Source organism: Phyllobates terribilis, unplaced genomic scaffold, assembly GCF_046119375.1.
Source record: "Phyllobates terribilis strain yellow unplaced genomic scaffold, ASM4611937v1 Scaffold_11__3_contigs__length_659146591, whole genome shotgun sequence".
NCBI lineage: Eukaryota > Metazoa > Chordata > Amphibia > Anura > Dendrobatidae > Phyllobates > Phyllobates terribilis.
The window spans coordinates 38,329,969-38,356,049 of NW_027362771.1; the positions used below are offsets into that span (position 1 = coordinate 38,329,969).

A 26,081-nucleotide genomic window follows, 5' to 3' on the forward strand; every position below is an offset into this window, starting at 1 on the left:
CCCATTCATTCCAGTGGAAAGTTTTAGAAAATCCCACATAACCCGGTGTGCAAAGTTCACATCCTCCAGAAAAACCAGTGGAAAATAACCGTTTGAAGAGAACTCTGGAGTAAACATCCAGTACTGCCACATGGAGCGTCCATAAAGCGGTATCATGTTGTAATATCAAAGAATTATCTTTTTAAATAGTAGAAAATGTGTCTGTGGTTTGGGCTGCACACTGCAGGAAAAGGCGAGAGGAAGTGCAATGACAAAGCTTTTACCCATCCTGCCCAATCCTTCTATGTTTGCTAACTTGTGACACTTTAATGTTTTAGATCAACTTACTGAACAAAGATAACCCAAGTGATCACAAAATGCAGATTTTTTTTTTGTTAAAGTGGTTGGCCAGGACTTTAATATTGATGGCCTATCTTTAGTATGAGTGCCACATACTCACTCCTGAGAAAAAATACTGACCAAATACTGATAGTGGGGCCGTGGCCTAAAAGTAATTGCCTTCTCCAGTTAGGCAGGGGCCACACAGTGTAGTTTTCATCAGTCCAAAACTTCAAGCAGTTGACTGCATGTGTTTTTGTAAAAGCAAAATTCCTATAAAAATAAAATGTATGTAAACTCCTGCTTTCCCCAGTCTAATTTGCTTGCCTTCAGCTGCATTGACATCAGAATTTACTCATTTGGAGTACTGATGATGGCAGTGAAATGAAAGGGTCAGCACCTGTCTCCTGAGTGTTGTGCTTATCCAAACGATCTTCTACAGAAGTCAGGGAGACACGGGTTCTGAGCTCTCCCTTTCACTGCTATCATCTGTACTCCAAATGAGTACTTTCTGATATCTGTGAAGTTCTGATATCGGTGAAGCTGAAGGTAGACAAATAGACTGGGGAATGGCAGGGGTTTGGATGCCATGTATTTTTATTTTAACAGGAGTGAAGCAAATGCCCTAATAAAGTGATTTGCAACATTTCATAACTTTTCATGCTGGACAAAATTGTTAGAAAATAAAAATAAAAGTTTAGCTACTCTTTAAGTAAACTGATCCGTTACAGCTTGAAAACGTAATGAAATAAAGTATAGCTTTATATACAGTAGGTATTCATTAGAAGTTGGTAATGTGCCTGGTCTCTGCTCTTATTGACTCGCCCCCTGGGCCTGTGTTGTGCAGGGAATACCCGGAGCCGGATCGCTGGGGGTTGTAGTCTCCGTGGCGCTGACCCGGTCCGTGCCCAGGGTGGTCAATTCAGTGGCAGTCTTATTGGTATGATGATACTCCGACTACGCCACCCGTGGATTGCGGTCAGGGAGTACCACTGCTGCGAGGCAGACCGCTGAGGCTGATGTTATGTGTGCAGCTAAGAATGGGATGACTCCTCACGGGAGGAGTACAGCCTCAGGGCAGTTAATGTGAATGATGGGAGTGATGGTGCACGAGCGCATCAGGAATAACTCAGAGTCCTTGCAGTGCAGTTCAGGGTCTTTACTTGTGTTATAAGGCAGACCCTCCCGGGAGTTCTGGTTAGCAGAAGGGGGCCTGGTCAGTCTGAGAGCTAGCAGGATCTCCCCCTGGCCAGGTGGAGTTGTAGGCCTCCCCGTCTATCTGCACTCTTTCTGGCTACCTTGCTGTATGCTGGTAGAAGTAGCCCACGTCCCTGAGTATACCGTGTGGTGCTCACCCGTATGGCCGGTGACTTGGGGCCTTCTGTTAGCCTCCGCTCCACGACAGCGGTGCTGGTCCCTTGCTTGTGACCGTGCCTCCGGGCTTCTATGGCCAGAGGACCTGGAATCCCCTGCCGGTTGGATTCTGCTGCTGGACCTGGATGTCCCCACAGCCTCGGACTCTGTGTCCGGTATTAGTGTCTCCAGCCAGGGCGAGCTATCTGGCTTCCAGCCCCTGGCTCTCACTCCTGCTCCTACAGAGCTCCTGGTTCTTCCTTTCCCTGTGTCTGCTGTCCTCCAGACCAGACTGCGTCTCTGTCTGGACTCTCTTTCTGACCTAATCCCGCCCCAGACCCAGTTTATAAGGGCAGATTCCTCCCCTCCCAGGTCTGGGCGGGCGGTGTTGCATGCTTAGGGCTCCTGACCAGAGAAACCTCCCACCTGCTCTCAGACGTAATATTTCTATTACTGTGGTAACCAGACCCCTGGGGTGCCACATTATTCTTGATGGAAGAGCATTACAAAAATAAAAAATGTATAACTAATTCCCTATAGTTACAGAAATCCATGTGTAGCCGAAGAGCCATCAATTGGCCACTCTTGTGACTTGACCAGATTAGGAATGACCCGTCATCATGACCAGGATATATACAATACTGCAGGGTTTTCCAGACGTAACGCCCTCCTGGCACCCCCAATTGTTTGTGAGGTGCTAGAGAAGCAATTTTAACAGAAGAGACTTTATTCTGCAGAAGACTTTTTCTGGCTGCACCATTTCTGGTTTTACATTTGGAAATATTTCTATGTTGTTTTGGTTGTGGAGACACATTTAAGGATAAACTAAGGTAACTTTTTTCCACATTTTAGCACGGATTACTGCCACTGTTAAAGCTCCAGATAGAAAACTGAATAGTAGAATAGGACTTGTGGACATACCGACTTGGGGTTTGGAGCAGAATTTTAGATGTAAGCTAATCACAGAATTCATCATTTTATTATTGGCAGAGGTTCTTGGTTTCATGTTGGAAATGCCCAATGCTAATGCACACTCAACCCGCTGTATGTGTTGATCATGTAATTTAGCAGGGAAAGCGTATTTATAGCAACTGTAAGCAGGACGTCATAGACTGTTATCTAATTAGGAACCCAGGAGAAGGAATTCATTATATGGAACATAGGGCAGAATGACAGAAGCAAGTGTCTCCGCTGAGGACAGCCAGAATCGCTGGAGGACAGGAAAGTTTTCACGAACGGGCTCTCGAGTACAAAAGCATTCATCCTGACAAGTAATTTCTTAAAGGGGCCTTCCCACCAAGAAGAGTATATAACTTCAGTGGGGGGTCCTGCAGCCCACTGTGCAGGTAGGGCAACTCAGCCTCCTCTATGCAGCAGCTTTACATGTCTGTCCACTGAAACAATGGTCACATTAACTCAAAATTACTGAAGTCCTACACAAAACCATAAAGCACACATCTTAGTAAAAAAGTATGTTGTTTTCCTTTTGAACACCCATACACTTTAATAGCAGTTGACCGAACACTTGTTCTGCTGTGGGCTATTTCTCTCAACTCCCCCATACCAATAAATGCTGGGCTGTGTTCTCCATGGAGAAAGCGTAGTAAGCCGCATCGAGAGTCAATCAGATACATTGGATGGCCGACTGAAATCAGTGGCTTTATGCCGTGTCCAAAGCGCTGCAGTGGAATCCGCATGTGTTTATTGAACCATGCGGATTCACCGCATTCAATACATTGTACTGATCTAATTTCTGTTGTGGAGACTAGCGACTCTGCAAGAGAAATTGACATGCTGCGGTCTGTGAAAGACGTGCCGCATGTCCTTGTCCACGGGTGATCCACAGGTGCACGGAGACGCATAGTGGACATGGGATTTCTACAAATCCCATTCACTATGCTGTAACCGCTGGCAGCTACGGGTTTGACACTGCATAAGTCCACAGGGTCAAACCCACAGCGGCTCCTGACCGTGTGCTCATACAGTTATATGAAAAAGTTTGGGCACCCCTATTAATCTTAAGCTTAATGTTTTATAAAAATTGATGTTTTTGCAACAGCTATTTCAGTTTGATATATGTAATAACTGTTGGACACAGTAATGTTTCTGCCTTGAAATGAGGTTTATTGTACTAACAGAAAATGTGCAATCTGCATTCAAACAAAATTTGACAGGTGCATAAGTATGGGCACCTCACCAGAAAAGTGACATTAATATTTAGTAGATCCTCCTTTTGCAAAAATAACAGCCTCTAGTCGCTTCCTGTAGCTTTTAATGATTTCCTGGGTCCTGGATGAAGGTATTTTTGACCATTCCTCTTTACAAAACAATTCCAGTTCAGTTAAGTTTGATGGTCGCCGAGCATGGACAGCCCTCTTCAAATGATCCCACAGATGTTCAATGATATTCAGGTCTGGGGACTGGGATGGCCATTCCAGAACATTGTAATTGTTCCTCTGCATGAATGCCTGCGTAGATTTGGAGCGGTGTTTTGGATCATTGTCTTGCTGAAAGATCCATCCCCTGCATAACTTCAACTTTGTCACTGATTCTTGAACATTATTGTCAAGAATCTTCTGATACTGAGTGGAATCCATGCGTCCCTCCACTTTAACAAGATTCCCGGTGCCGGCATTGGCCACACAGCCCCAAAGCATGATGGAACCTCCACCAAATTTTACTGTGGGTAGCAAGTGTTTTTCTTGGAATGCTGTGTTTTTTTGCCGCCATGCATAACGCCTTTTTGTATGACCAAACAACTCAATCTTGGTTTCATCAGTCCACAGGACCTTCTTCCAAAAAGAAATTGGCTTCTCCAAATGTGCTTTTGCATACCTCAGCCGACTCTGTTTGTGGCGTGCTTGCAGAAACGGCTTCTTTCGCATCACTCTCCCATACAGCTTCTCCTTGTGCAAAGTGCGTTGTATAGTTGACCGATGCACAGTGACACCATCTGCAGCAAGTTGATGCTGCAGCTCTCTGGAGGTGGTCTGAGGATTGTCCTTGACTGATCTCACCATTCTTCTTCTCTGCCTTTCTGATGTTTTTCTTGGCCTGCCACTTCTGGCCTTAACAAGAACTGTCCCTGTGTTCTTCCATTTCCTTACTATGTTCCTCACAGTGGAAACTGACAGGTTAAATCTCTGAGACAGCTTTTTGTATCCTTCCCTTGAACAGCTATGTTGAATAATCTTTGTTTTCAGATCATTTGACAGTTGTTTTGAGGAGCCCATGATGCCACTCTTCAGAGGTGATTCAAACAGGAGAACAACTTGCAAGTGGCCACTTTAAGTAGCTTTTCTCATGATTGCATACACCTGGCTATGAAGTTCAAAGCTCAATGAGGTTACAAAACCAAAAAAAGTGCTTTAGTAAGTCAGTAAAAAGTAGGTAGGAGTATTTAAAACAAGAAAATGATAAGGGTGCCCATACTTATGCACCTGTCAAATTTTGTTTGAATGCAGATTGCACATTTTCTGTTAGTACAATAAACCTCATTTCAAGGCAGAAACATTACTGTGTCCAACAGTTATTACATATATCAAACTGAAATAGCTGTTGCAAAAACACAAATTTTTATAAAACATTAAGATTAATAGGGGTGCCCAAACTTTTTCATATAACTGTACCCTTAATGTCATGTGGATGAAGATATTTAGAATTCTATACTTGATACAGGCATACTGCTCATTAAAAGAAAACAAGTTATCGAATTTGCCCCTCTAACCATTGGCACCATGTTTTTAAACATCTAATTAGCTTTCTACCAGTCTATTCATTACACCCCTGCAGTCCAGCATGCATTAACAAATGAACTTTAAACTTTAAAAGGGTTGTCTCAATTTTGCTCCTATCTGTAGTTTGTCAGAATGGAAAAGCGTACAAGCATGCAACCAGAGCTCCATTCACTGTCCACGGGACATCTCCATCAGTCCCATAGACAATGAATGGCCCCTCTGAGCCGTGTTGCCAGGATCAATGAAGGTCTTAGCATCAGGAACCCCAGCAATCAGCAATATATCACTTCGTATGGAACAACATAGGAATAAAGAAGTCTGGACCCCCTGTCTTAGTTGGAATTCCACCTTGCATGGAAATTTAACAAAGAGAAAAGTACCTACGATAATGTAGAAGGTCAATGTGTAACATGAAGGGGGCAGAATGGAGTGCTTATTTAAATCAACAGGATTTCATCTCCCAAACTATTTATATGCAGATGTAGCTCTTTCAAGGACAAGTCCAGCAATGCCTTTACGTGGCCAGTCTGTTCCTCCATTCCTAAGAAATCAGCGTTTTAATTGATATGCAAATGAAACTGAAGAGCTATGGTAGATCTGAAGCCTGCGTCACTCCAGCTCTATTCCCCGCCCAGCGCCGCCTCCTCCTGCTTGACTGACAGCCTCTGTGCTGTGTGTCTTCAGACAAAGAAGCCCTCAGGAGGAGGCGGTGCTAGGTGGGGAAAGGAGCTGGTGTGACAGAGGTTTTAGATAAACAGCCTTATTTGCACTGATTTCACAATAATTGAGGAAAAGACTGTCTAGGTAAAGGTATTGCTAGACTTGTCTTTGAAAGAGCTACCCGTACAAATAAATAGTTTTGAGGGGTGAAATCCTGATGACAGATTCCCCTTTAAAAAAAAATTAAAAATACAAGTGATGTATTTGGGCCAATATATCAGCACAGCACAATTGTCATTATTCTTGTTTTTGATTTTTTTTTCATGACCCTTCAGTGCAAAAAAGTCGTACATTTAGCAGAATCACTCCAGGGGGAACTAGAGTTTACTTGCAAAAAAAAAACTTTCAAATTTGCAATTGATTGATTAACTGAATACATCTGAAAAGCCTAACCCCGCACAGAGTGGCCAACAAAAAACAAATGAGAACATAAAGAAGTGACTTTAAAAAGGTGCAAATGAAAAGCTGAATCGGCCCGATAGTTTTCTATATCCGAGGTCAATTATAACTGTCGCCTCTCCCCATTATACAGGTTTTGCAGTTTTTTCTGTGTTGTGGTGTAGGCCACCGTGTATCCATTGTAGCTAAGAATATGGATCCAGTTTGTGTTTTAGGTTTATTATTATTAGAAGGATAAGAATATTCAGATAAGCTTTTATTTCCTTGAACTTTGTGTCGAGCTAATAAGACAATGCCTCGTGATTGCTGAAAGAAGAACTATCATTCGTGACATGTCCCACTTAGTCATATGGTCATTTCCTCTTAGCCCAGTAGCAATACAAGAAATTACTAAGGAGTTATAGTAAATGATGAAAAAAAAAAAGAACTTCCAGTTAATCTGTATATAGACACAAGGTCTCGATGACATTTTATAATGTTCACATTATATTGCCCCACACATACTGCCAGTCTTGATCTGCCCGCATTGAGTAGGCACCTTCATTGTTGGCACACAACTTCTTATCCTATTGGGTCTTTTACCCTTCGGCGCAGGAAATAAGGTTGGACTCGTTCATCCTAAGGCTATGTGCACACGATGCAGAAATGCTCAGGATTTTTTCCTGAGCGTTTCTGCATCTCCCTGGCAGAAAAAAAACACATGCGGATTGTACATGCGGATTGTACATGCGGATTGTACATGTGTTTTTCCTGCCAGGGACAAGCAGATGTGAAGCGTTCGTCACATGCATTTCCGCATGCGGGTTGACAAGAGCTTTTCCAAGCGATTTTAGCATCACTTGGAAAGTGCTTAACAACTTGGTCACAATATATAAATCCATGCAAACGGCATGGATTTATATAGTGTGACCGAAAGAATGGTAAAAAATAAATATATATTTACCTTCTGATGGCCCCCGGTGTCTTTATCCGATGCGTCCTGGCTTGCCGGCAGCTCGCGGTAGACTAAAGGACCTGCCGGCCTCAGCGGTCGCTTGACAAGTCACATGACTAAATGACGTCATGGCAGGTCCTTCAGTCCACCGCGAGCTGCCGGCAAGCCGAGACGCATCGGATAAAGACACCGCGGGCCATCGGAAGGTAAGTATAATGTATATTTTTTTTATTTTATTCTTTTTTTCACAGGTACTATGGTACCCGGGTCCGGAGGAGAGTCTCCTCTCTTCCACACCCGGGTACCATCCGCACATTGAAACACATGGAATCCGCATGTACAGATGCAGCGATGCGGATTCCATGCGTTCCAATGCAAGTCAATGGCGGCGAAAACGCTGCGCTTCCGCAACATAATTGGTAGTGCTGAGGATTTTTTTCCGCAATGATAACCCGCAGCGGAAATTTCTGCAGCATCTGCACAGCACATGCGGATTATCATTGGGGAACATGGCAGACCTTCTACCAAGCGTTTTTTAAGCGTTTCTGCAGCGGAATTGCCTATGCGGAAACGCTTGAAAAACGCATAGTGGGCACACAGCCTAAAACTAAGAATGGGCTCAAATACCAGAGTTAGGCTTTTTTCACACATAATGTTTTTGCTGTGTTTTTTTTCTGCAGCCAAAATCTGCTCTTTTGGCAGTAAAAACGCTGAGCTCAAAACCCCCATTTTGCTGCATTTTTGACTCATTTTTTGAAGCATTTTTTTGGTTGCGGATTGAGTGTGCTTTGTCTACAGTACATGTTTAATAAAGTTAATTTTATTCACCAAAAAACATGCAGCAAAAAAAAAAAAAAAGTTAGCATTTTTTTCATTTTCTCATTACTTTCTATAAGTGAAAAAACACTCCAAAACTGTGAAAGAATTGACATGCTGAAGGTTGAAAAAAATGCTGCAGTTCTCAAATTCAGTCAAGGGGGGGAAAAAACAAGTTTGTGCAAGGAAACTTTAGATAATGGGAATCCATCACCCAAAATAATGGCAGGCCAGGACACCAGACTGTTTCCCAGATATATGGGCCATCAGTTATCGTGTGGCTGCATCTGAATTGTGGCTTTTGCATTGTACAATATTTGCAGAATCATGTTGGTGACAAGAACATCAAGTTGCTGCTTATCTCCAATGCTGTCAATGCTGAATCTAAGCCGGGTGCACTCTCACCTACTTTCACGTTTTCAGAATAATCTAATCGGCTTTTCCAGGGGCTAAAGTGCACAGTATAATTGTAGTATACTAAAAGGGTTTCCAGCTAATGGATTAGTAATATTTACAACCCTGCTCTCATGTGGGTGACTCATTAATCCCAGTGGGACACAGGAAAGTTTCTAGACACAAGGTATTGTCAGTGTTTCCTGGCAGATCAGATGCATTGTTCTGGAGGCCTCTACTTCCCAAACCTGGGGAGATATGCACAATGTCTCCACGCTGCGAAAACTTATCGTCCCCCCTTAGTTCAGCTCTTGGTCTCTTTTCCCTATTCACATAATAATTACCGTACGTACAGTACAGACCAAAAGTTTGGACACACCTTCTCATTTAAAGATTTTTCTGTATTTTCATCACTTTGAAAATTGTACATTCACACTGAAGGCATCAAAACTATGAATTAACACATGTGGAATTATATAGTTAACAAAAAATTGTGAAACTACTGAAAATATGTCTTATATTCTAGGTTCTTCAAAGTAGCCACCTTTTGCTTTGATGACTGCTTTGCACACTCTTGGCATTCTCTTGATGAGCTTCAAGAGGTAGTCACCGGAAATGGTCTTCCAACAATCTTGAAGGAGTTCCCAGAGATGCTTAGCACTTGTTGGCCCTTTTGCCTTCACTCTGCGGTCCAGCTCACCTCAAACCATCTCGATTGGGTTCAGGTCTGGTGACTGTGGAGGCCAGGTCATCTGGCGTAGCACCCCATCACTCTCCTTCTTGGTCAAATAGCCCTTACACAGCCTGGAGGTGTGTTTTGGGGTCATTGTCCTGTTGAAAAATAAATGATGGTCCAACTAAATGCAAACCGGATGGAATAGCATGCTGCAGCAAGATGCTGTGGTAGCCATGCTGGTTCAGTATGCCTTCAATTTTGAATAAATCCCCAACAGTGTCACCAGCAAAGCACCCCCACACCATCACACCTCCTCCTCTATGCTTCACAGTGGGAACCAGGCATGTAGAGTCCATCCGTTCACCTTTTCTGCGTCGCACAAACACGGTGGTTGGAACCAAAGATCTCAAATTTGGACTCCTCACCAAAGCACAGATTTCCACTGGTCTAATGTCCGTTCCTTGTGTTCTTTAGCCCAAACAAGTCTCTTCTGCTTGTTACCTGTCCTTAGTGGTTTCCTAGCAGCTATTTTACCATGAAGGCCTGCTGCACAAAGTCTCCTCTTAACAGTTGTTGAAGAGATGTGTCTGCTGCTAGAACTCTGTGTGTCATTGACCTGGTCTCTAATCTGAGCTGCTGTTAACCTGTGATTTCTGAGGCTGGTGACTCGGATAAACTTATCCTCAGAAGCAGAGGTGACTCTTGGTCTTCCTTTCCTGGGGCGGTCCTCATGTGAGCCAGTTTCTTTGTAGCGCTTGATGGTTTTTGCAACTGCACTTGGGGACCCATTCAAAGTTTGCCCAATTTTTCGGACTGACTGACCTTCATTTCTTAAATTAATGATGGCCACTCGTTTTTCTTTACTTAGCTGCTTTTTTCTTGCCATAATACAAATTCTAACAGTCTATTCAGTAGGAATATCAGCTGTGTATCCACCTGACTTCTGCACAACACAACTGATGGTCCCAACCCCATTTATAATGCAAGAAATCCCACTTATTAAACCTGACAGGGCACACCTGTGAAGTGAAAACCATTTCCGGTGACTACCTCTTGAAGCTCATCAAGAGAATGCCAAGAGTGTGCAAAGCAGTCATCAAAGCAAAAGGTGGCTACTTTGAAGAACCTAGAATATAAGACATATTTTCAGTTGTTTCACACTTTTTGTTTAAGTATATAATTCCACATGTGTTAATTCATAGTTTTGATGCCTTCAGTGTGAATGTACAATTTTCAAAGTCATTAAAATACAGAAAAATCTTTAAATGAGAAGGTGTGTCCAAACTTTTGGTCTGTACTGTAGCTGCCCGGTGCCTTCCCTTGTCCAGTATGCCATTACTTGCTAGGATGAGAAGGATGAGAACATTTGCTGCCAAAGTTGCTCCAAATGAGTAATCAGATAGTTTCACCTGTATGTGTAATTGTTCCCATTATATGACAATATAAAATAAATAAAGAATACCTTCATGGTCACCCTTGTGTCACTCATGACTATGATATACAGTATATAATAATATGCTGTGTGATGAAACAACATAGTGTCCCATGTGGAAGCTCCTGCATTCTTCCAGCTCTAGACTTTGTCCCCTTTGTCTCCAAGACTGAGAGCTAAAAATGTAATATGGCTGTTATAGGATTATTCCCATCTCCACAGATGGATATTGTAAGATAGAGCTTGTAAAATCAAGCACTTTTGCAATTTTTTGCTTTTTAAAATTTACAGACATTCTTGAAATATCAACTTTTTTTTTTTTCAAACTGCTTGTTGCTTAGGAGATCAACCACTGATGTTGTCTAGCTTGTAGTAATGTGCTGAACTGGCTGAGATTAGGAGGTAACAGCGCCCTCTAGCAGTCCTGGCCATATTCAAAACAGTGCCTACAAGTTCAATAGAAGAGAGCTTGTAAGCACTGTGCATGTTCTGCTGTCTAGCAGTGGTGATGGGTTTCCAAGACTACAAGCAAAAAATATAAGGAAAGTGTTAAAAATTTTCAGCCATTTAAGAGATATTATCTGGAGTAAATGGCACCATTTCTTGTATTTACAGGCACTATCTAACAATAGCCATTTATGAAGATCAGAATAACCCTTTTAAATTAAGTTTGATCTTAACCTTCATATTGTTCCTCTTGACTGAAGCTTTTATATTTTGTTCCTCCAGTGGAACCTCGTCTGCGATAATGACTGGAAGGTGCCATTAACGTCATCGCTCTTCTTTTTGGGGGTGCTGCTAGGCTCATTTGTGTCAGGACAGATGTCAGACAGGTAAGTTGCTTTTCTATTAATTACTGTAATTCCTACCTGCCAATGAATCTCACAATAAATATCTGGTTAGATCCTCACCCTGGTACAGTATTATTAGTACTAGTATAATGCTTAATCGATGTACACAAACATCATCTCTAGTGATGAGCAAGCGTGCTCGCAACTGCTCGGTACTCGCCCGAGCATCTCATTGTTCGAGATGCTCGGCGAGTACTTCCAGGATGCTCATGCCAGCATCTCGGGTCCCCACCTCGCATGTTTGGCGCTCTTTAGACCGCAAATAAACATGCGGGCATTGCCTGCCACTCACTGTAATGCCGCAGCCATGTTGGTTGTGGCATTACAGTGATTTGCTGTCCGCATAGCGTTTATCGGGTCTATATAAGATCTAGTGACTCTATGCTTGTCACAGTCTACCCTGGAAACAAGCAGAGTAGGGAGCTGCTGCTGAGTGAGAGAGTGAATTGGTGGTTTATTAGTTAAGTCTAGGTATTCAACAGCAAGATATATCCATTTGAACTAACAGTCCTTCTAAGGACTAATCCAGCTGCATATATTACTGGTGATAGCAGGAGTTAAGCAGGCAGAGTTTGTGGACAGTGTATACAGCAGAATAGGGTCCATTGCACGTTCTGTCTGCTGCTGTTAGATACCCATAGCCCTAGATATCAGGGCTAATTTTTTTGCTCTTAATCCTGATTATTTGCTTAAAAAGCAATACAGTACACCAGTTTACTGCTCCATTTGCTTGTTAGCAGAATACAGACAGATTTTTTGGATTTTATTTGCATTGCTCTATTGTGGAAGCAGAGTAACTTGTCCGTTATGAGACGTGATCCCATATTACTGGTGTAATAATCGTCACATTTTTTGGAGCGTGCCAAATATTACACTCCATTTAAATTCTGCCAGTTGTGTGTTGTTCAAACCTATTTACACTTGGTCGCTGACCAATAGCATATCTGTGAACAATGTTGTCAGAGTATTATGCCACTTTTATGGACTGACAATAAAACATACAAAAACGAAGCTAAAATGGATTTTCCTGGAAGAAATATTAAGAAACATTCTTTGCAGGGTCATGACTTGTATATAAGGCCAAATAAATGACAAAATTGTATTTTTTTTTTTCTGCAGCACGCAGTATAAGGCAATAATACCTGGCTGGATCGGTGCAATTCGCTATCCATACTGCGATAGCTCACCCGTATATATACTAATTTCAGATAAGACAGGTAATATTCTAGAATATAGAATCTATTTGAATTGTCCTTCCCATTATTAAGGAGTGGGTCTCCCATACTTTTATTGCGTATGCAGCAAATTCAAGGGCTGCCAAAAATTAGGACAAACTCCTATACACATTTGAAGAGAGGTAAAAAAACAAACTATAAAAACACAGCAGGATCTTTAGTATAAAAACCAGCCTCGCTAATGTAACCAAAATGTAATCACATTCTACAGCTCCTGCACCTCCTCCTCTTCGGCCTCCATCTCTGAAATGACATCAGTCACAAACTGAAAGCACTGCCTCGGCCAAGCGGCAACAGGCTGTACGGAAGATAATTTGCTTAGGTGACAAACCGCACACCGATGCAGAGTTGTTGAAAGCTGCAGCAGAGCAGGCTGATCTGTGGATTTCACCGCTGAACATACAGCCAGGCATAGTCTTGTGTGTCAATGGCTGGAACCTGGTGGCAGAGAAATGACAGCCGGAGTAGACACAGTTTCCCTCTATGCCATTTCTTTCACCGACCTAAAGAATATGGCTGTGGTGAAATACAACTCTCACCCAGAAGCAGCCTTGGCTAAGAAAAGTCTGTGTGATTGTTCCCGGACACTCTATGGCTTCTTTTTTTACTGTGGACTGGCTACAGCAATCTATAAGACTTAAGATCTGCAATCTGGCACCTTGACAAAGCCCAATTCTGTTCTCCCTCTGATATCTAACAAACAGATCATACTGGAGAAACTTGCACCTACTGCCACTGAGTGTCTTCAGCTCCTTTGTGAGAAACTAATGTTTTGGCAGCCAGTCTACCAAATAAAATTCCTGAGATGGAAATTGTGGATGGCTTTGCTTCTGGTACTGGGTGCGAATACCAAACCATGGCGTGCCATAATTCAGTGGGTATTCCTGGCTAGTTGGAGACAAGCTCATGGCCACAAAAAAGTACCAGTGTCACAGAACGACAATGAGATTTCCGGCGAGCAGCACAACGCACGGATGCAACGGGAGATAGAGGGGGAAGGAGGGCCCTAGCGGTAGGGAACAAGGGAAGGGACACCTCCTGACACCAACCTGTGTCTGTCCCTAAGCTCCCCTATCATCCCTAGACGGGTCCTCTTACCACCCCCCCACCCCGCTCCCCATGCGTGATCATGTGCCTAAAGGCCCCGTCACACATAACGAGATCACTAGCAAGATCGTTATTACGTCACGGTTTTGGGATCGCTGGAGAGTCGTTTCGTGATCTCTGGGGAGCTGTCAAACATGCAGAACTTCCCAACGATTTCGGCCACCCCAGCGATCTAACTAACGATCTCGGCGGTCGTTGGGACGCTTTCACACAGCAGCTATTTCAACGATCCACACCTTGATAGGGACTGTACTGTGTCACAAAGGCGTGCATAAAATTACTTTTCCGCGCCCCCTCATCTCCGATTGGTGGACATTACTGCGTTCTGATTGGGCGGCCTTGGTCGCTACAACGATCCGCAAAATCAGGACTCAGTCGAATGAACGGATATCAACAGCCCGGAGAATTCTGCTAGGATCTGCAATCCAGCAAGAGGTCAAAAACAAAGGATGGAATCGCTATTCTGTTGCCTTCTTTATGCACGGCGGAAAATGAGAACGCTGTAGCGACCACCAATCGGGGACGAGGGGCGCGGAAAAGTTCAATTTATGCACTCCTACGTGTCTCAGTTCTGAATCGCTAACGAGGTCGTTGATAAGGTGTCAAATACAGCGATGCACACTGCCCCGCGGGAGCGCAACGACCCCGGAATGGTCCAGGAAGCTTTGTAACGATCAGCGATCTCACAGCAGGGGCCTGATCGTTGCTACCTGTCAGACATAACGAGATCGCTAGCGAGATCGCTATTGCGTCACAAAAACCGTGACGTATCAACGATCTCGCTAGCGATCTCTTAATGTGTGACGGGGCCTTAAGCCCTCGCTGGCCCTGGACTTAACCTAGCTGGTGCATAGGCCTGCAAACACTAGTCTCACCACTACAATAGGACAACACAAGGAAGGTAAGACAAACAATGGGAAGATAACAACATAAAATACACTTATCTCTCCAACAGAAAACTTCACTGCTGCAATAGCAATGAACACCACAGCTTCTCCATAGACTGGCTTCTTCAAAGAGGTCCGCATAGAATGAACTATAGCGAGCGGTCAGCTGATGGATCATGTGGCTATTTAAAGGGAGGTGGGAGTGTCACGAACCAACATCAGCTGATCATTAGCAGAAGGCTGCCAGCAAGAGACTAACATTAACCCTTGCTGGAAAAAACTACATTTAAATTACAGCATAATCAGAGCTGCCACGAATATCAAAATTATTTGTGACAACCAGCTAGCTAAGGATGGTGGCCTTTATCAGCATGAAGGAGTTTGCTCTTTGTTTAGGAGACCAACCACCGCTGCTGTCTACCTTGTGAACATTGTGTTGAAGCTTGATTGACCCAGGGCCCGCAATCTTCTGCGTCGGGAGGACTTGTTCCGTCCCAGGGTCTGACTGGGTGCCGGCTTCCACAGTATTATCCCAGTGTCCGTCAGTGAGATTTACCGTCCCTGGCCACAAGCACTTGTCCACGTGTCTGTGATTAGGTGGTCCTTCCCAGTAACTGTGTTTGGTGAGGGTACGGGTAATGTTCTGGGACCCGTGCTTGTATAAGGTGGGAACAGCACACCGGGAGAAATAGTGATGGCTGGGGACCGAGTACTGAGGGACAGCCACCGCCATGAGGTTGCGGAAAGCTTCCGCCTCCACGAGCCTAAAAGGCAAAATTCCTAGTGCAAGCAGTCAAGAAATGTGGCACTTTAGTATTGTGGCCTGTTTTGGCTGGGTGTTTGCATTTGCTGAGGAATATACCTTCTCCAAGTAAAAAAAAAATCTCCCGGATCTGCACATTCCTCAAACAAGAATCTGCAAAAACAATTGTACGTGCCCTCATCATCTCCCGCCTCGACTACTGCAACCTCCTGCTCTGTGGCCTCCCTTCTCGCACCCCTCCAATCTATCCTAAGCTCTGCTGCCTGACTGATCCACCTGTCCCCCTGCTATTCCCCGGCCTCTCCTCTCTGTCAATCCCTTCATTGGCTCCCCAGTGCCCAGAGACTCCAGTTCAAAACCCTAACCTTGGCATGCAAAGCCTTCCACAACCTGTCTCCTCCATACATCTGTGACCTAGGCTACCGGTACCTGCACGCCACCTCCGATCTTCACAAGATCTCCTTCTCTACTCCCATGTTTTCTCCTCTTCCCACAATTGCATACAAGATTTCTCCAGTGCATCCCCCCCCCCTACTCAGGAACTCTCTACCCCAACATATCAGGCTCTCGCCTACCGTGGAAACCTTCAAAAGGAACCTGAAGACTGACCTCTTCCGACAAGCCTACAACCTGCAGTAACCACCGCTGCATGACCCTCACCTCACCCTCACCTACTGTATCCTCACCCATCCCTTGTAGACTGTGAGCCCTTCCAGTTTTTGTTCAAGATTATTGTAGTTATTTTTGCTATGTATACCTCTTTTTCACATGTAAAGTGGCATGGAATAAATGAAGCTATAATAATAATAATGTGGTCCACACTCATGGCTACTGAGACTGGACCGTGTGGAAGACGGGGTGGTGGTTGCGAACTGACTGGAAGCATTATCTATTTATCTCCTATCCAACAAACAACCTCGAAATGATGTGGGTGCTTGTTGTGCTCCCTCAGCAGGCACACTTTCATCTTGCCCACGGCTTCGGCTCTGCATGCACCATCAGCATCACGTCCACTTCCCCGTCCCTTGCCGCGTGCCTTGCTCATTTTAAATGGAATTTAATATTTGTCACATTGCCAAAAATATCTGTATTATTGCTGCAGTAATATAGGATCACGTCTGATGACCACGGTTTTAGGCAGTGACCTGGGATAAATGAGGAAGTGAAGATGGATCCAGGTCAACACACCGGGCAATTAATCAAAATACGCGTTTCGAGTGAAAAACTCTTGAACACTGGCTACAAATTTTGAAAAGGATTTGCGAATAAAGAATGTTGAATTTTAATTAATTGCCCGGAGTGTTGAGCTGGATCCATCTTCACTTCCTCATTGATCCAGGCGCTGTGCAGCAGTGAGGACTCCGTGCTTCATGCCAGACTGGGATTACATCTCATTGGTGAGCTGAAATTTTCTCTTTATTCATATCAGTGACCTGGGATGAAGAGATGCTTCCAGGGGTCTTCCCCATGCTGTTCTTATGTAATTTCAGCACTGTATGGATGTGTCTGATCATGTCTCACACACCACATGACCAAATGAGGTAGTAAAATGTTAAAATTACATTTACCGGTGAATGTATTTTTCACCGTTGAAAGCAATGCAAAAATGCATCAAAAACGCTACGTGTGAACGTAGCCCAAGGTGTGGAGAAGCATTTTTTTTTTTTTTTTTTTTTTTTTTTGCCTTGTATACAAGTCATTACCCTGAAAAGGATGTTCCTTAACATTTTTTCCAGGAAAATCCATTTTGGTTTTTGTATGTTTTATTGTGAGTCCGTAAAAGTGGCTTAATACCCTGACAACATTGTTCATTGCAGTAACCTGGGAGTCAGAGATGCTTCCAGGGGTCTTCCCCATGCTGTTCTTATGTAATTTCAGCACTGTATGGATGTGTCTGATCATGTCTCACACGCCACATGACCAAATGAGGTAGTAAAATGTTAAAATTACATTTACCGGTGAATGTATTTTTCACCGTTGAAAGCAATGCAAAAATGCATCAAAAACGCTACATGTGAACGTAGCCCAAGGTGTGGAGAAGCATTTTTTTTTTTTTTTGCCTTGTATACAAGTCAGTAACCTGGGAGTCAGAGATGCTTCCAGGGTTCTTCCACATGCTGTTCCCATATCATTTTAGCACCGTTTCCATCGACGTGGCCAATTTTTAGGACCCCTGCAGACCAGGGGTCTGCCGTTAAAATGCTTGAGTTTCCCATTGACTTACATTGGGCTTGTTATTCGGCTCGAGCACTCGAGCATTATGATATGCTCGACCCGAGCAACGAGCACCCGAGCATTTTAGTGCTTGCTCATCCCTAATCATCACCCATGTACTAATGTCTCCTATCCGCAGGAAACCTGAATCCTACAATGTTTCAACCTGTCTCCTGCGTGGACTACACAGACTTCATAAACAGACATTATTATATAGCCATTTGTTGGCAATACTACACCCATGATAACCTTGGTGTGCAATCCTGGCAGGATGCCTGGGAATAACATTGGCCAGTCTATGACACAGGCCAAGGTTAAGACTAGAGAAGATTGCTAGAATATCTGCAATAGACTTATGTGGATTCATGGCAGGTCCACAATAATAGTGGCAGCAGCACTTTGACTACGTGTTGACATCTGTGTCGTTAGCTCATTTAGCGGCATCAGTATGTGGTATTTTTACATCCCATGTTGCCATCCAGTTTTACCATTGCTCAGAGTAGATGGCAGACTAAAGGTGCCCATACACATGTATGAGGCAGTCCAAGGAGTATCTCTCTCTCAAGGTGAAGAAAGGTTGAACTTGATGGACATGGTCTTTTTTCAACCTATGTAACTATAACTGCACCATACATGGTAACGCTCAATAGATGGTTCATGTGTTTTCAGTGAAAGCTGGAATAAACTGCTGCCAGACAGCTCTGGCATCGCCTTTTGCCGCAGAGGACAAAAGGATGAAGAATATGTATTTCAACTTGCCTATTTTTATCTCCCAGCATCATCTGTCGGGGATGAGTTGGAAGACCCCCATACACAGCACATGCCCTGCCTATCCCTTGGATATTGGTGGGTTCTGATGACTTGAACCGAATGTGTATGGTGGCCTCTCCACTTTGCTCTCAGTCATATTGATATATTAAAGTTAGGTTGCATGTTACTTTTGATTCTTACTGGCTGAAATGTTTGACATATTATAGTAACTGTAGAATTGTGTAAAGTGACATTTTACCAACTCGTCCACAGGTTTGGAAGGAAGAAGGTCCTGTTTATTACCATGGCTGTGCAGACTGGATTCAGCATAGTGCAAGTGTTCTCTGTCAACTGGGAAATGTTTAGTGTGCTGTTCCTCGTTGTTGGGATGGGACAAATCTCCAATTATGTGGCAGCTTTCATTCTTGGTAAGACATGACTATGGGTCTTATTTTCCTGTTCTGTATAATGTATGTGCTTATTTCATCCCCCTCACTCCCCAACATACATACAGAATATTTAGGCTATGATTATATCTGCCTATGAGCCTGTTTTGCGGATGCCGTTGTTTTTGATGGGAGAAATAGTGATGTATATAAACCCAACCTGTCATGGCCAAACACTTTTGGGGTTCATCTGCAAATAAATGGCGGTAAAATCCTGCTGGTTACCTTATTGGAGCAGCGGTTACAGGGAGAAAATTAACTTATTGCGTGGACGGAGATTGTTAAATCTAGCTGGACAGGTCCCAAAGAGATCTAGTAATATCTACAAAATAATAGTAGAGATAAATATCCTAGTTAAGGCTTTGTTCACATCTGCTTTGGGGCTTCAGCAACCAATGGATACTATTGACTTATAATGAGGCCCACTAGTATAGGCCCAAAGTTTTAATGGGAAAAACAGAGTTAAAGGGAACCTGTCATGTCTAAAAAATGCTATATTCCTGATTAATCTGCAGGTAAATACTGTTAAAATCAGGCATGGCTGCCTTGTTTAAGCAATGGCTACAGAACGAAAATGAAGTTCTATTCTCCCTGTAGCCGCCCGGAGCTGTGCAGGGAGCTGTTACAGTCACTACTCACTACACACTAAGTGTGGTCATAATCACACACTAATCCCTTGATTGACAGTCTGCTGTGCACACACACACTGCAGAGCAGGCTGTCAGTCAATGTGCCAGGTCGTGATTACAGCTTCCTCACTATGTAGTGAGCTGTGACTGTAACAGCTCCTTGCACTGCCCGGGTGACTAGAAGCAAGTGGCTAACTTCATTTTCTATCTGCAGCCGCTGCTTAAACAAGGCAGCCAGGCCTGATTTTAACACAATTTACCTGCAGATTAACCCTATACTAGCAGGTAAAAACTGCAGACACCTTGTTCAGTATCAGTGGGCCTCATTATAAATCAGTAGACTCCATTAGCTAGGATATTCTTCATTTCTACTATTTGTTTGTAGACATTTGTAGATCTGTTTGGGATTTGTGTAGCTCACTTTAACAATTCCCCTCCATGTTGTAGCTCAGTGCCATTTCTTGTGCCTCATGCTGATCAGAGGATGCCCATAACATTTGGAGTCCTGAAGATGTACACAAAGTGTTGCTTCCTTCTTCTTTTTTATATTAAACTTTATTTTACGCCCATAATTAAACAATATCCACAGAGACAGCAATTTGATCAAACTGTCAAAACAAAAAACAATGCAAATCCCATTTGGAGAGAAGGAATAGAAAATGACTAAAAAGAACTCACTACATCAGAAGAAACTGTCCTACCATAGTCTAAGCATGTGCCTTGCATCTGTATCGCTTCAGTCATTTCTTGATGATTTCTCATAGCTATAACGTTGACCCGGGTCTCAGTAAGTGGATCCGTGATACTAGCCCAGATCCTTGCAATGGTTAGCTGGCAAAAAGTAAAAGTTCAGATATTAATTTTTCGTTTCTTGGGCTCAATCTTAGTTGAGCCCTGTCACCCAGTGACACCTAGCACACAAATGGAAGGGTCAGCGGGAACCAAGACCATCACTTTTCATAGATTTGTCTTAGTATTTTTGACTCCCTAGTAACCAAACACGACCATAACTTGTGGATGTAAGTTGCTGTGTCATCTCCATATCTAGTGCAAATAGGTGAGCTCCTCTTTTGAACAAAAAAAAGAAAATGAGTCATGTAATCCTTCCACAAACATCAGTTGAACCAAACTGTAAATCATATTTAAAAACTTCCATTATTTTAGAGTATTTGCCCATTCCTCATTTGTGGAAACCCCCATTGTCATGTTCCCAGAGGCATCTCTTTACACTTTATCTTTCTAAAAACCTCAGTATTTATTATAACTTATAGCTTGCGAGAGAACCACCTATTTCCTGAAAATCAGTAACAAAATCAAGTCTAGGAACAGAGAGAGAAAACTGAAAAAACACTCTTTTAATCGGAAAAAAAACAAAATAGAATTTTAAAAATTGCACCAAATTTGTGTCTTTTGGTGTTTAACGACAGTTTTTCCCAGTTTCACCCAAATGTGCAGAGGTGTAACGCCAGAGCTCATCTAAATCATGATTAGCTGTAGCGTTCTCTTTGTCAGAAGTCAAGGACTGTAGTGAGATTTGTGACGAATGCGCTCAGAGGCTTATGCCAGTCGTCAGATCCTTATGATTCAAGGCACGTGCCTCTTTAACGAAGAAGGAGCATCTGACTCCAACATGGACCCTCACCAAGACGAGCTAGAATATCTAAAGTCTAGATGAATGTGGGCCATACTGTATGGCCGAATTTTGCCAAAATTTGCATAAAATCTTTTCTTGTAATTGTGGCAGGGAAGTGTTTTCCTGTAGTGGAGAAAATGGTAAAAAAAAACTGATGTCAAAAATTCCCTTAAGACTTTTTATATTTTGAGAGTCTCAGTTCTCCAAATTCAATAACTTAGAATTTATTTTTAACGTGCAAATGAGTAATATCCCACCAATATCTGATTTTCATCCAGGCAAAACACATTGTCAAACTTGAGAGGTAAATTATCCTCCTAAGTTGGGAATAGGCAGGCTGCCATTAGCTATAGGGAAAATAGACCTAATGAAAGCTTATTGCCTCTCCATATGAGTTCAGAAAGGAGATTATTTAAAGGGTCAGGTGACTCATGCTGCCCAAACTATAGTCAGCCTGAATAAGACACTGGCTATGTTATTGCAGCCATTGTGGTAAAGCGACTTGCTTGGTTGTATGCGGAGGTAGACAAGTAACACTGTCTGTTTAAATTTCGGGTTAGTTTATTAAACATCATAAACTAACCTGGAGTCCAAAAAGAAAACACAGCCCATTTGGCATAAAGGCAAAACAAAATACCAAAGTTGCAATACAGTCCGTATATCGACCTGGGTCCGACCACTCAGGGTTAGTCGCTCACGGTTCAGCACAGCACATGCAAGCTCCTTCCTGGAGCAGGTTTTTTCAGACACTGAACACCTCCTGAGTCAAAAGGCTGGCTCTTCATAGCCCCAAACCATGCCCTGGAGAGGAGATGGGAAGGCCATCCACATGTAAAGCATGCCCTTGTAAACCTGGCTATTAACCCTCTCTGCAACTAATGTGCAGGAGAAACTTCCATGTTTCACATCACTGAAGCCAATAGTCTCAGTGAAACATATCTCCCACCAGTATTCTGCCAGTGATTTTGTCACACCATGTAATAACCTACTCTGAAAATCTGGGGAATATGTATCTTGGATGACAAGTCTGAGGCCGGTGCCCAGCTTCTCCCAGCCTTAATTCCCTAAACTGACAGGTGTCTCCCCATGTGTGTATAGGGATAGACTTGTCATTGTAGGGGAGCCAGTGGTTTGGTCCACATGAATTGGCTAACAGGTTACCTTTCATTGTTTAAAATTGGTAGTATTTAGCCATAGGGCAGCTTTAGAAAAGACTTTGAGGGAAAATGAATTGTTTAAAATGAGAAAATCCAGTCCACCTTAGACAAAGGCAGATTGTTCCAAATGTTGATTTTCTGCTCTAATTTATTAATTTTCCTTCTTGCTCTAGTCAAGAAATTGCTAGGGCTTGGATTCATGTTGGCTATGAATGGTGATTTTTGTATCTTTAATATCACTAGTTTTTATATAAAGAGTCATCACCCATCCACTTAATGTAGCTTTCTATTATCTTTTTAATAGGGGCAGAGATACTTGGCAAGTCAGTGCGCATCATATTCTCTACGCTGGGTGTGTGTATTTTCTATGCTATTGGATACATGTTGCTGCCGCTGATCGCATATTTTATCAGAGACTGGCGCTCGCTGCTGATGGCGCTCACTGTTCCTGGCCTGTTCTGTATTCCTCTGTGGTGGTAAGTTTCCGTCTGCTTAGTAGGGGAGATTCCTAAAAATGAGTGCAACTGAAAAATGATGGAGTTGTGCATAGCCTTTGGAACGTAAAAGCAAATCATTATGGGTCTTGACTATCAGTGGGAACATTTACTGAAGCCGAAGAAATATTTTTTCCAATTGATCTAATTTGGTGATTCATTGGCCCTAACTTATTATCTACTAAAATCATTTTAGCACTTTTTTTAATTACTTTTTATAGTTCAGTATTTTTGTATTTCAAATTTGCCAATCCACACTGTAACGAAGCATTAGACTGGTTCCTTATTTTGTTTTAGACCTTTTGATATATCCACTTTCTAATAACCCCTCAAATCCCTACACCAAGTAAGAAACTCTTCATCTCTCCCTCTATTCTCCCCATTCATCTCACCTCCTCCTCCAAATTATTCCTCAGCATTCAATCCTGGATCTCCAAACACAGACAGCCACCTCATGCTCTCTCTTGCTCCCACCTGCTAACACTTTCTCTGCTCCTCCTCACTGCTGGAGATATCTCTCCAAATCCTGGTCCTCCTCGCCATATCCCCACAGTCACTTCTACCTCCTATCCACGACCTTCCTCAAACTGTCGCAACCCTTCTAACCTCATACCCATCCAACTAATACCCACCTCCTCAGCTATACTAACAGGAGCTCTATGGAACGCTCGCTCTGTCTGCAACAAACTTTCCTTCATCCACGATCTTTTCATTACAAACAAACTCTCCTTCCTCGCCATCACTGAAACCTGGCTCACCCCCTCTGACACAGCCTCCCCAGCTGCCCTTTCATATGGCGGATTCCACCTTTCCCACACCCCCCGCCCCAATGGCAAACATGGTGGAGGCGTAGGTTTCCTCCTATCGGAACTCTGCGCTTTCACCAAAATCCCACTGCCACCCTCCGTTACACTCCCCTCTTTTGAGGTGCACTGTGTGCGCATCTATTCCCCCTCCAACCTCCAACTGGCCGTCGTTTACCGACCCCCAGGGCAAGCCACCACCTTCTTAGACCATTTCACTACCTGGCTGCTTCACTTCCTTTCCACTGACATCCCCACTATCATAATGGGTGACTTCAACATCCCCATTGACACTCCCCACTCGTCTGTCTCTAAGCTCCTATCCCTCACCTCCTCCTTTGGACTCACTCAATGGTCTTCCACACCCACCCACAAAGATGGCCACACACTGGACCTCATCTTCACCCGCCTCTGTTCCCTATCTAACCTCTCTAACTCACCACTCCCTCTCTCTGACCATAACCTCCTCACATTCTCTACCCTCTCCTCTCCGGGTGCACAATCCCCACTCCACAAACTCACACACCCTCGCAGAAATCTCAAACACCTTGACCTACACTCTCTCTCTGAATCCCTCCTTCCTCTCACAGACATAAATTCCTTGCACGATGCAGACGTTGCTGCTGCTTCATATAACACCACAATAGCTACAGCTCTAGACTCGATCGCCCCTCTCACACACACCACACCTCGCACATTCAACAGGCAACCCTGGCACACTAAACTTACCAAAGAACTGCGCCGGGCCTCCAGGGTTGCGGAGCGGAGATGGAAAAGGTCTCACTCCATCGAGCACTTCATGGCATTCAAGCAATCCCTCACTAATTTCAAGTCCGCACTCACTACAGCAAAACAAACCTACTTCTCATCTCTCATATCCTCCCTATCTCACAACCCTAAACAGCTATTTAACACTTTCAACTCTCTCCTTCGTCCCCCAGCACCTCCTCCCTCTTCTCTCATCTCAGCCGACGACTTTGCCTCATTCTTCAAACAGAAGATTGACACCATCAGACAAAACTTTGGCCTAAAGTCCACACAACCCCTCCTCATATCTACTCAACCATCCTCCTCCAAACCCCACTTCTCCACCATTACAGAAGGTCAAGTCTCCTCTTTACTCTCCAAATCACACCTCACCACCTGCGAACTTGACCCAATCCCATCCCACCTCATCACTAACCTCACCTCAGTCTTCATCCCAACCCTAACCCACCTCTTCAATCTATCACTAACAACCGGAGTCTTCCCCTCATGTTTCAAACATGCCGCAATCACACCCATCCTCAAAAAGCCCTCCCTTGACCCTTCCTCTCTGACCAGCTACCGCCCCATATCACTTCTCCCCTTTGCCTCAAAACTTCTAGAACAACATGTCCACCTTGAACTGTCCTCCCACCTCTCCTCCTGCTCCCTCTTCGACCGTCTACAATCTGGCTTCCGACCGCATCACTCGACTGAAACTGCCCTGACCAAAGTCACAAACGACCTACTAAATGCCAAATCCAAGCGACACTACTCCATCCTCCTCCTTCTGGACCTGTCATCTGCCTTTGACACAGTGGACCATTCCCTCTTACTCCAGATTCTCTCATCTCTTGGCATCACGGACTTGGCTCTATCTTGGATCTCCTCATACTTAACAGACAGGACATTCAGCGTCTCCCACTCACGCACCACCTCCTCATCTCGCCCCCTATCTGTCGGTGTCCCCCAAGGTTCAGTTCTAGGACCCCTGCTCTTCTCCATCTACACCTTCGGCCTGGGACAGCTCATAGAGTCTCACGGCTTTCAGTATCACCTCTATGCTGACGACACACAGATCTACCTCTCTGGACCCGATATCTCCTCCCTACTAACCAGAATCCCACAATGTCTGTCCGCCATCTCATCCTTCTTCTCCGACAGGTTTCTAAAACTCAACATGGATAAAACAGAGTTCATCATCTTTCCACCCTCTCATTCACATCCCCCATCTGACCTATCCATCAACATCAATGGCTGTTCACTCTCCCCAGTCCCACAAGCTCGCTGCCTTGGGGTAACCCTGGACTCTGATCTCTCCTTCAAACCACATATTCAAGCCCTTTCCACCTCCTGCCGACTCCAACTCAAAAACATCTCCCGGATCCGTGCATTCCTCAGCAAAGACTCTGCAAAAACACTAGTGCATGCCCTCATCATATCCCGCCTCGACTACTGCAACCTCCTGCTCCGTGGCATCCCTTCCAACACTCTTGCACCTCTCCAATCTATCCTAAACTCTGCTGCTCGACTAATCCACCTGTCCCCCCGCTATTCCCCGGCCTCTCCTCTCTGTCAATCCCTTCACTG

At 43.9% G+C, this 26,081-nt stretch overlaps 1 protein-coding gene across 1 annotated transcript in view; it reads left to right on the forward strand.

Annotated features, from left to right (window-relative positions):
* The window catches only part of LOC141165533 (organic cation/carnitine transporter 2-like), a 60,439-nt gene that overhangs the window by 7,997 nt on the left and 26,361 nt on the right, over nucleotides 1-26,081 (forward strand). Inside the window, exons 2-4 of the mRNA XM_073651206.1 lie at nucleotides 11,508-11,611; nucleotides 18,859-19,013; nucleotides 22,755-22,926. Of these exons, the coding sequence (XP_073507307.1) occupies nucleotides 11,508-11,611; nucleotides 18,859-19,013; nucleotides 22,755-22,926 (431 nt within the window). The remainder of the gene's footprint in view (nucleotides 1-11,507; nucleotides 11,612-18,858; nucleotides 19,014-22,754; nucleotides 22,927-26,081) is intronic.